The sequence below is a fragment of the Thamnophis sirtalis genome, unplaced genomic scaffold (genome assembly GCF_051295495.1).
Source record: "Thamnophis sirtalis isolate CommonGarterSnake01/CBP01778 unplaced genomic scaffold, rThaSir2_p1.2 scaffold_8, whole genome shotgun sequence".
In the NCBI taxonomy this organism is placed as follows: domain Eukaryota; kingdom Metazoa; phylum Chordata; class Lepidosauria; order Squamata; family Natricidae; genus Thamnophis; species Thamnophis sirtalis.
Genome location: NW_028261388.1, coordinates 81,026,282 through 81,038,566, shown reverse-complemented (window position 1 = coordinate 81,038,566; position 12,285 = coordinate 81,026,282). Strand labels below are relative to the sequence as shown.

At 39.3% G+C, this 12,285-nt stretch overlaps 1 protein-coding gene across 2 annotated transcripts in view; it reads left to right on the top strand.

Annotated features, from left to right (window-relative positions):
* RETREG1 (reticulophagy regulator 1) overlaps positions 1–12,285 on the top strand; it is a 58,048-nt gene that overhangs the window by 21,255 nt on the left and 24,508 nt on the right. The window contains exon 1 of one of the 2 annotated variants that reach the window (XM_087721984.1): positions 10,414–10,673. The exons of the other annotated variant lie outside the window; for it this stretch is intronic. Within the exon in view, the coding sequence (XP_087578110.1) occupies positions 10,639–10,673 (35 nt within the window). The 5' untranslated portion in view covers positions 10,414–10,638. Of the gene's footprint in view, positions 1–10,413; positions 10,674–12,285 lie in introns of those variants that run through there. 2 annotated transcript variants of the gene reach the window in all.

The window sequence follows — 12,285 nt, the reverse complement described above, 5'->3', positions numbered from 1 at the left end:
AAAGACAGACAGATATAGATAGATTAGATAGATAGATAGATAGATAGATAGATAGATAGATAGATAGATAGATAGATAATGATGATGATAGATAGATAGATAAGATAGATAGATAGATAGATAGATAGATAGATAGATAGATAGATAGATAGATAGATAGATAGATAGATATAGACAGAAAGACAGACAGATATAGATAGATTAGATTAGATAGATAGATAGATGATGATGATGATGATAGATAGATAGATATAGACAGAAAGACAGACAGAGATAGATAGATAGATAGATAGATAGATAGATAGATAGATAGATAGATAATGATGATGATGATAGATAGATAGATAGATAGATAGATAGATGATAGATATAGACAGAAAGACAGACAGATATAGATAGATTAGATAGATAGATAGATAGATAGATAGATAGATAGATAGATAGATAGACAGACAGACAGACAGACAGATATAGATAGATAGATTAGATAGATAGATAGATAGATAGATAGATAGATAGATAGATAGATAGATAGAGATAGATAGATAGATAGATAGATAGATAGATAGATAGATAGATAGATATAGACAGAAAGACAGACAGATATAGATAGATTAGATAGATAGATAGATAGATAGATAGATAGATAGATAGATAGATAGACAGACAGACAGACAGAGATAGATTAGATAGATAGATAGAGATAGATAGAGAGATAGAGAGATAGAGAGATAGAGATAGATAGATAGATATAGACAGAGAGAGAGAGAGAGATAGATAGATAGACAGACAGACAGACAGATATAGATAGATAGATAGATAGATAGATAGATAGATAGATAGATAGATAGATAGATAGATAGATAGATAGATAGATAGATAGATATAGATGATAGATAGATAGATAGATAGATAGATAGATAGATAGATAGATAGATAGATAGATACAGACAGAGAGAGAGAGAGAGATAGATAGATAGATAGACAGACAGACAGACAGACAGATATAGATAGATAGATTAGATAAATAAATGGATGGATGGATGGATAGATAGATAGATAGATGTAGATTAGATAGATAGATAGATGATTGATAGATAGATAGATGATAGATAGATAGATAGATAGATAGAGAGAGAGAGAGAGAGAGAGAGAGAGAGAGAGATGATAGATAGATATTATTTCAAAAACAAATTCCTTTCCTCGGGTCGATAGACTTACTTAGCTTTTCTTTAAAGAACAATATGATACTGTCTGCTTATACTGATGCTGACCCACCAGCATAAATCTCAATTTTTTAAAAAGTGTTTCACGGGGCAGGTCTAATTAAATGTATTTGACAGGTGAATAAAAATGCCAAATCCATTCTAAACTTCTGGCTGACTACATGACCTGTTTCACTTCCCTCAAAGGCCGTGATAGAATCTAATAATTAATGAACTATTTAAGAATAAAAAAGAGGACCAAACATAAAAGAAAAGCTAAAATAATAGAGACTATTATTGCCAGTATTATAATATATAATACTATTGTAAGTTTTTGGTCCCTGATTTTTCACCTCCAGATCACTAGAGAAGGTGGGATGGTAATCCATAATGAATACTTAATGGCCTGAATAGCAAAAATTGATCTAAAGGATTATTTGTAAAACATTGTTAAAAACATTAACATAATTCCTCCAGGAACCTCTAATAACACAACTCTGTCTTGTTTACTGGGGGGGGGGGGAAACCCCAAATACAAATCTAAACAAATTATCAGAACCTTCTACTACTTCCATAGAGAGAGCAAAAGTATTGATGGTGCCATTTGAGGCATCCAGCCAACAGATTACAAAGAGAAAACAACTATTGGTTTTTTTAATTTTATTTTTTTAATAAGTAATCTTTATTAGTTATACATTTTTTAAGAGTAAAACATACAAATACAAATACAATTTTAAACATACAACCCATCATATAACAGTCATTTGCTATATCTCCCATTCTGAAAATAAAAAGGCCCAACCTGATAAACTAATTTATCAGATTTATTTAGTAATAAAACCAAACGGCCTGTAGCAAATTTCATTTGCATTTTTCCCATTGTTATGAAACTTTTTAAATGTTTTTTTTATTTTTAATTTTTAAAAGTCTCTCTTTGGTCTAAATAAAAGGACTTATCCGGACCCTTCCCACTCTCTCGGCCTTCCGGGAAGCCACTAAAACCTGGCTGTTCCGGCAGGCCTGGGGCTGTTGACCCTAAAATACGGTCCAGCCCCATTTAGAACGGAGCGTATGGTGTGTTGTTTTTTAAATCTATCTTTTCTTTTTCCTTGTATTTTATTTTTTTGATTTTATTTCTGTATTGTAAGCCGCCCGGAGTCCTACGGGATTGGACGGCATATAAATGTTCTTAAACTCGAAACTCGAACTCGAAACTAAATCCTAATATTCCTTTTACTTAGCAAAATCAAAATCAGCAAACCAGCCCTGTCTAATATAGAAAGTTTGTGGTTTTTAAAGTGTACCCTGAAACTCAGCCTCCACAGGTCACAAGAACATGCACGGGGTACATATGCACACAAGCATACCACCACATTGTAGCATTTCATTGCCGGCTTGCCAGAGTGCATCACAATAAAATCCATTTTATCTCATGGCAGTCTTTAAAAGGAATAAAGCTATAACTTACCAAGCAGGCTTTGCCGGAGTGCAGATATTAGGAACCCATTGTCACGCTATGCTGCTGCTTCCAGATAATCCAGTCCCACATCACTCATTCCACATAAACGTAATAGTAGTGACAGACATGATTGTCCCTGATGCTTCATAGGGTTGGAAAGGGGGGGGGGAGTTTGAAAAAAAGAACCAGCCACAACCTCCCCCCCCCCAAAACAGCCCAATCACCATGCTCTGAGCAGTTGAAATACTTGCAATGACGCCAGTTGAAACAGCCAGGTTTTGTTTCACATTTGACATGCATGAAACAGATGTTTCAAGGATTTTGCACATCCAATTTCCCCCCCGATGGTCATTCTTTCTTCCTTTTTTTAAAAAAAAATTAAATAGAGGAATCATAAAGAGTTCGACAGCAAATAATACAAAAATATTCACACGAACCTCATCAGTTTCAAGATTTTATAAATATTTCTGTTATAAATCACTACCTGCCAACTTACCAAGCAGGAAATTATTTGCCGTTAGCATTTTTTGACTGATGAAAACTATTTTAAACAGAGTAACATTTAATGCGATTGTCTAGTTTCAACACTGTAGCAAATGAATAAATCCCTACTTCCTTTTGATGTTTATTTTTTGTTTGAGGAGCATTTTTTTAAAAATAAATAAATAAAAATGATAGCTAAATAAGTTATCCTTACATAATTATCTTCGGGTTTTATTTTCTTACTATCTTCAGTATATAGCTAAATGTGGATCTATTCTTATTTTGTGATTTTTATTTTACTCATTACTGTTAAGTACTAAACTCCTAAATTAGTTAGTTGCCTAACTAGCTGTCATTTCAATAAAGTGGAGATTCCCTGAATTTGGAAATGGTAAACAAGATAAATTGTAAGAACCTCCTTCCAATTGTATATACAAGCTGAGGCTCTTGTTGGCGTCTTCTCATAGCAGTAATAACAGTCCTCTCTAAATATAGATATAATTATATGGCATTATTGCTACAGATAATGAAATCAATTTACATCGATCTATTTAGCAATATTATTAATATAAAATTTAATATTAATATAATAAAAATAACTTACTATTTACTTTCTTGTTTGTCTGATGCAGCATTTTTAAAGCATTATCAATTTCTGATATAAAAGGAGTACTCCATCGGGGGTCAAGTTACCTCCATTAATTCTTAATTAACAGGAAGGAAAAAAATATTGCATCAATTTTGTTTCGGAGTTTAGTGTACTTCAGGAGAGGCATATAAATAAAACCAAAAAAAACAGAGGGGATGAAAAGACACAATCTTGTGCCCTAGCAAAATATGTTTTTTACTTAAATCAAATTGTTGTAAAGAGATTATTGAAATTAATAATACATAGAGCATAGTTGGCCAATCATTTGGCTTGCCCTGGGCCACATTGAGTGAAAAGGAATTGTCTTGGGCTACATAAAATATATAATATAGTTTTATAATATGAAATCATATAATAATATTAAAAGTGTATGATCTTGTGGGGCCAATTAGTGGCTGTCCAGAGTAACATGCCACCATGGGCTGCAGGTTGGACATACCTGCAATACAGTGGTGGGTTTCAAAAATTGTTCGAACCTACTCTGTGGGTGTGGCCTCAATTGTAGGAGTGGCTTGCCGCCCATGAGACCGGATGGGAGTGGCTTGCCGCCCATGTGGCCGGATATGAAGATGCCGACGACACTTGTCAGAACCACCTAAAATTACCTCACACACAGCACTGGCATGCATAAGAATACGATGTAAACTTGTTTTTTAAAAGGCGGCTGTGACCAGGGGGGCATTTGCCCAGGTTCGCCTGGTGCGCCAGTTGCGGCCCTACCTGAATCGGGAGGCTCTCACGACAGTCACTCGAGCCCTTGTGATCTCTAAGCTGGAATACTGCAACGTGCTCTACATGGGGCTGCCCTTGAAGAGCACCCGGAGACTTCAGCTAGTACAGAACGCGGCCGCGCGAGTGATTGTGGGCGCACCTCGGTTCGCCCGCATAACACCTATCCTCCGCGAGCTGCGCTGGCTGCCTGTAGATCTCCGGGTGCAATTCAAGGTCTTACTTACCACCCATAAAGCGCTCCATGGTAGTGGATCTGACTATCTGAGAGACCGCCTTCTGCCAATAACCTCCCTGCGTCCCATCAGATCGCATAGAGCGGGCCTCCTCCGTATTCCATCCGCCAGCCAGTGCCGACTGGCGACTACCCGGAGGAGAGCCTTCTCAGTTGCTGCTCCGACGCTATGGAACAATCTCCCCGTGGAGATTCGTACCCTGACCACAGTCCAGGCCTTCCGTACAGCCCTCAAGATCTGGCTAGCCCGTCAGGCCTGGGGATAAACTCTTCTGCCCCTCCCGAATGCTGAGTGAATGTTGTGTTTTAGTATTTTTTAGTTATTTCACATTTTTTTTTCTATATTTGTCTTCACTCCCCTTCCCTTATTATTGTAAGCCGCCCTGAGTCCCCTCAGGGAAAAGGGCGGCCTATAAATGCTAAATAAAATCTAAAAAAAATCTAAAATCTTTGGTTTGCGTTAAAACAACTTCAACACACGCAATGTCCTGATTGCACCACAAACGCAGTAGTCATCCTTACCTTTCACAGAGGCACTGAGTTTTATAAATATGAGCATGACAGTGTAGAATAATCATATCCAAGGACCAGTGGTGGGTTTCAAAAAAGTTTGGAACCTCTTCTGTAGGTGTGGCCTGCTTTCCGGGTCCACTGGTGGAACCTCTTCTAACCGGTTCGGTAGATTTGACGAACCGGTTCTACCGAATAGGTGCGAACTAGTAGGAACCCACCTCTGCTGCAATAGAATGTAAAGAATATAAAATCTCCAATAATGTATTGATTCTAGTACAACATTTTTCTAAATGGAAAATATAGTGGCCTTAAAATATATCTAACATAAAATTTCAGCAAACTTGACCTGTGGACTACAGCTTATTTTGCAAAATATGAAATAAGAAACATCTTATATGAATGTATTTCTTTTGTTTCAATGAAAAGTAGTTTAAAAAATAATTGATTTACCAATTGATAGTCAGTTGTATATTTTACATGAACAGCTATCCATTTGGCACATTAGTTTAAGTCGGACATCTGAAACAGTTATATTTAACACAGACTCTTATGGTTTCCTTTTGTGTTGACCTATCTCTGTCCTTTATTTCCATATCAACAGCCTAGCTATATTACTTTTAAAGTTGCATGTACACATTTTACTCAGATCTTCACCCACTCTATATGCAGGAAAACAAATGCTGAGTGGGAAAAGTTTATCTTATAAATAAAAAAGGCAAAGTTAGTTCAGTTTAATGAACTAAACAAGGTACAGTCAAAATGTATGGATCCACTGAATAAATACTAATAACAAATGGGTATTTCTCCTTTCCATGGCACTTGTGAATACCTAATTATGTGAAATCCCCTGGCTTTGTCCCTTCATTTGCTAGGCAAATGAAAAGGGAGCATGAAGACTTGCCACTGAAATGCCACTTTCTTACTGGTGATTTTCTAGCCAAAAACACACACAAAAAAATCCAAATATTTGTCTGTGAACTTTTGCTTTTTATGTCAACTTTGCCAAGCTATTTTGGAATTTGAATCCAATAACGCATTCATAATTTGTCATTCTGTGTATTTATATAATTCAAATCAATTTCAACTTGTGGCAAGTTCACAAATAATAATATTCAAACCATACAAACCCATGTTATTTCTTGGCATACGGAATGCATGTCTATTCCCTTTTAATAGTATTGAGCATTTTGTTCTTAGTTCCTAGCGCAGAGTTGGGGAAACTTTTCGGTACCAAGTGCCGATATGGTAGAGCATGCACGCATGCATGCCAGAAACTGGAAGAGCAGCTGCCTGGTGAGCAGAACATTTCAAACACCCAGTACAGTATTTTCCAGTTTCAGAATGAGTTTTGCTTCCAAGGTCTATCTTTAAGTCAAATTTGTATGTAAGCTGGAACAGTATTGTTGTATAAATACCCTGTAATGTCTTAATCCATTGTATATGTAAATCACATTTTGCTACAGTAGGCTCGATTCTTAACTAAGACCGATAAGATCGCACAGGATGGGCCTTCTCCAGGTGCCATCAGCTGGACAATGCCGGCTGGCGACGCCTCGGAGCAGGGCCTTCTCTGTTGCCGCTCCGGCCCTATGGAATGAGCGACCCCCAGAGATCCGGACCCTACCCACTCTCATGGCCTTCCGTAAAGCTATCAAAACCTGGCTTTTCTGGCAGGCCTGGGGCTGTTGACCTCTTGATTGAGGTCCAGCCCCACTTAGACTGGGTGCATGTTGTCTTTCTTTTAATTTGTTGTGTCTTATTGTTTTAATGGAAGAGCCGAGGTGGCGCAGTGGGTAGAGTGCAGTACTGCAGGCCACTTCAGCTGACTGCTAGTTCAGCGGTTCAAATCTCACTGGCTCAGGGTTGACTCAGCCTTCCATCCTTCCAAGGTGGGTAAAATGAGGACCCAGATTGTGGGGGCGATATGCTGACTCTGTAAACGGCTTAGAGAGGGCTGAAAGCCCTATGAAGTGGTATATAAGTCTAACTGCTATTAATCCCTTCTTAGTATTTCTTATTTCTGTAAACTGCCCAGAGTCCTCCGGGATTGGGCGGCCTATAAATTCAAGAAATGGAAATGGAACTATGGCTCATCCTGTAACTGGAGTGTTTTTAAGCCCAAGACTTGCTATATGCATATTCAAATCATCTGTTTTCTTCCATTTTGTATTTGCCTTTATTTGTATGCCGCCCTTTTCCCTGAAGGGACTCAGGGCGGCTCACAATTCAAAAGGGAGGGGGTAAACGACAAACAGTAAACAATACAACATATTAAAAGAGAAAAAAACGCAACAATCACACCATTCGAGTGGGGCTATAATCTTAGCCCCAGGCCAGCCGGGACAGCCAGATCTTTACAGCAGCGCGGAAGGATTGGAGGGTGGTGAGGGTCCGAATCTCCACGGGGAGTTCGTTCCAAAGGGACGGAGCAGCCACCGAGAAGGCCCTCCTCCGGGTAGTTGCCAGTTTGCACTGGCTGGAAGATGGAATTAGGAGGAGGCCTAATCGATGCGATCGAATCGGTCTGGTGGAGGTGATTGGCAGTAGGCGGTCTCTCAAGTACCCAGGCCCACTACCATGTAGGGCTTTATTCCATCCTTCTTGGCCATGCCAGTCAGACTGACCTCTTAGTTGATTTGATCCCTCTTAAAACTCTGTTGAATTGTCTGAATCCATTCTGCTCTTCTTCTTCTGCTGGACCACAATATTGCTTCAATTGACAGACAATGTGTCAGCCTCTGCTTTGCTGCTGCTTCGGCTGCCATTGAAACGGGGAGGGGGGGCATGGTATTTGGGAGGGACTAATACTTGTGCTGGAGGAAGATTCTGGAGTTTCTGCTGCCTGTCTTTACTGCGCATGCGGTGGAGGTTTCCCGCCAAGGCCAACAGCACCGACATTCCATCTTGGTGATGCCTTTCGAAGTTGTCTCGCACCTGACACTTGGGAGAATTATGATTGGACTGTAACTGGGATGCCAAGGGGTGGGGAATGGGTTATTCTATATATCATTTGCTTTCGCGCCTAAATAATCAGTCTTCGCTTTGCTACGCTTCTGATCATTTATGGGCACCTTAATAGGTGAAAGCTGCCAGCTTCATTTTGTCCCCCGTTGGGCTAGTATGCCAGCCCAGGTACCCTTCTAAGCTACTGTCTCCTTTGTAGGTGAAGGAAGTTATGCCAGCAGGGCACAGTGCAGTTTTTTTTGGGGGGGGGGAAGCCGTCAGCCTTCTCCCTCTTACCCCTTTCTCCGTGAAGTCTTTCCCTGTTGTCTCTCTTATCTCCTCTTAAATTACCAGTATTGGATTTTTTTTATCCCTCTGGCTTTAAATCCCTGATTATCATTGCCTTTGTCTCTTTAATTCTGCTTCTTAATTCATACTAACCATTTCCTTTTTGTTTTTCGTCTTTTTGGCCATTGTTTCCAAGCTGAATTTTGTTTTTTCTCCTTTTTCTTTATAGAGGTTTTCTTTATGGATCTGGTTGTGTCCAGTCTGCCAGGGCCCAGTGGTATCCTAGCCCTGCAGTTCCCTAAATGTGTCTCTTCCTCAAATTCTAGGTTTCATTATTCTCTGTTCCCCCCCCCTCCCTTCCAGAGGGTTCCTTGCAGGCCCCGTGTTTACTGAGAATCCCCTTATCTCCTTCCATGATCTTTATTTGCCTTGGCATCTAAGGAACCTGTTTAGTCTGCTTCTGACTTCTTCCATTACAGACCTGTAGAACCAGATTCCTAGCACCCAATTTAATTTCCTTGACTTCGCATAGAAAACCCTCGCTAAGGGGATTTCGTACCGGGTTTGTTCATCTCCCAATTCTGTTGCAAGCTTTCTTCACCTCGCTTGCTAATTATATCTGCCAAGCGCACCCAGTTGTTTACAAAGATTATAATGTAATACAACAACCTCTGGTTTGGGTTTGGGCTACTCCTTACCTAAGGGTTGCAACTAGGTGATGTGACTGTGTGTTGACTATCTGCCATGGTGGATAAACCTTAAATCAGACTGACCATCCCATGAAAAGAGAAAGCCTCCATGTTAAGAAATTGCTTTATTTGCTTATTAATCTGCAAAATTCTGAACAATGTTATCAAGTTGCCGAGGCAAGAAGGAAGTAATTTTTAATTGGAAAAAAAAGAATAGCATGGGCTGTTCGTTTTTCTTTGGTGGTACTAGTATCTAATGATCTCAGCAATGGCACTATGCCATTGGACCGCCTCCTGCCAATTACCTCCCAAAGACCGATTCGATCGCACAGGCTTGGCCTTCTCCGTGACCCGACAAAAGCGCGAACGTCAAAAGCGCGCTGACAAAAGCGCGGCGCTAAAACCGCGATGTCAAAAGCGCGCCGACAACAGCGCGCCAACAGAAGTGCGATTTAAGTTAACGTAAGGGTTAGGGTTAGGGTTAGGGTTAGGTTTAGGGATATTTTTAGGGTTAGGTTGTTGTCGGCGCGCTTCAGCGCTCATTCGTCGGCACGGTTTTGTCACCGCGGTTTTGTCACCGCGGTTTTGTCACCGCGGTTTAGTCAGGCGCGCTTTTGTCGTTCGCGCATTTGTGGTGGAACCGGCCTTCTCCGGGTTCCATCTGCCAGCCAATGTCAGCTGGCGACTTCCCGGGGGAGAGCCTTCTCTGTTGCTGCTCCAGCCCTCTGGAACGAGCTCCCCGTGGAGATCCGGACCCTTACTACCCTCCCGGCCTTCCGTAAAGCTACCAAGTCCTGGCTGTTCCAACAGGCTGGGGGACTGTTGAAATATCCAGCCCCGCTTCAATTGTGAATGTTGTGCATTTTTTAATTGTTTGTATTGTCTTATTTATTCCCCTTTCCCTGTTTTATTGTGAGCCACCCGGAGTCCTTCGGGAGTGGGCAACATACGAAACTAATAAAACAAACCAACACTAAGAGAGATAACTAGTTGGGATGGGATTGTTTGCTGTACAAAATAAATTAAAAAATACAATGAACCAGACCTTATTTTTCTTTGTTTATTAAGTTAGCAGTGTGAAAGCCACGTCTGACTCGTAGCTGGACAAGTAGAAGTTAATAGCTGGGTAGTGTTCTCACTCATGTGACTATAAAAGTATTGGCTTCTGGACGTTGCTTGCAGCCTTACAGCCTGTCAGTGTTTGGAATTAGGAGTGACCTGTTTATTCACTGAATGGGCCAATCAAAAGAGTCCTGGGTGAACTTCATTCAAGACAAGCAGACGCTTCGTAAATGTGTAAATATACCTCCTATCCGAGAGATTTAACAGGAACTGGCAAAGGAGACTTGTAGACACTGGATTTCTTCACCCTGAAATCTTTCCCTGGGTTTTGGATTAATACTTCTGATACAAAAAACAACAACAACTATATACTGTATGTAAGGATGTTGGAAGGGGAAGATCCTGTCCAGAGTGAGAGGTAGTATAATTTTACCTTTTGAAAATGGATTTCTTTTTGTTTAATAAATCGGCATCAGCTTAAATGTTAACCATGACCCTATAGATAAATGTCATTTATGTGTGTAGGAATTAATCCAAATCTGTTAAATGATGATTCCCGGTACAAAAATATATGATTTGTAAAAGCTGAACAGGAAATGCCTAAGGGGATGATGACATTACGTTCTCTAACATTAAAAAGAAAAAATAACTGTCATCCTCTTCTGAACCTACAGTCATAGAGGACTTGAAATGTCAGATATACAGATAATCCTAGTGTAGTTTGTTATTGATGGACACATAACTTACTAGTACTAGGCTGCTTCTGTGATCATCAAATCAGCAGGGTGTAACAGAGGTTTTTAAGGCTTTTGAGTTGAAGGATATTCGAAAATAACTCATTTTTCTTTGGGTTAGAATGATTGCTTGGAAATTGAACTTGGTGTTTAACTAGCCAGATATTTGGAATTCTTAATTATTGGAATGATTAACTTATCTATGCTGGGGCAAGTTAGAGTCTGTTAATATGCAAAGATATATAGGTGATGTGGTCATCTAATCTAATCAGATTTTCTATTATCAAAACCTTAAAATATTACTCCAGCTATTAGGAAGAGGCATATATCTTTAATATTCTGTTGCACTTATATTATTAAGTATTGTATTATTAACTATTATTGCATTGCAATATAGTATTATAAAATACATTTAAATAATTAAACTTAAATGTACCTACCATTATCAGATGTAGTGTATTTGCAAGCTATCTGGCTCAGTTTAAGTTGTGGACTAACTTTTATAAATATACATATTGTGATGTCAATATAGACCTTTTATCGTTACAGATAACCCTCACTTAACAACTGGAATTGAGGCTGGTATTTCTGTCGCTAAGCAACACAGTTATAAAGCACAATAATCACGTGACCATGCTTGCTTAGTGACAGAATTCCAGCCCTTCCAGTTGCCATCATTAAGCAAATTGCCCCCCTGTCATTAAACATCATGCAGTTGCCATTTGCAATTTTCTGGTGGCTTCCCCACTAACTTTGCTTGTAGGACACAAATGGTGATTGCTGGATGCTACAACATAATTGGCAATGAATACCCAGATTATGATTCCATGATCACAGGGATCCTGCAGTCAACATCAGTGTGAGAACTGCTTGTAAGTACTGTTTGTTCAGCATTGTCGTAAGCTCAGATGGAAGTTAAATGAACGGTCATTAATGAGAACCATATGTACTTTAATTATTAACATTTCAGAAGATCAAATCTCCAGTTTGCTCCCAGGCCTTCTAATAAGAACACAAAACTATAGTTGCTGTATTATCAAATAATGATAATGTATTCTTGATACTCCTGTCCTGATCATGAGAAATGAATTGGATATCCTGGTTTGTTGGTTATTAGGGCAGGCTGAGTTACCACTTATTTATATAAGTAACGCTATGGGGTGACTGTATAATTTTTTTTTCCTGAAATTCCCATTTTCTCCTTTTACTCATTTTTCATATAAAACAATCCAGTGAAATTGAGCAGAATTTGGGAGTCGAATGTATGATGAAGACATCTATATTTGCCTCCTCCTG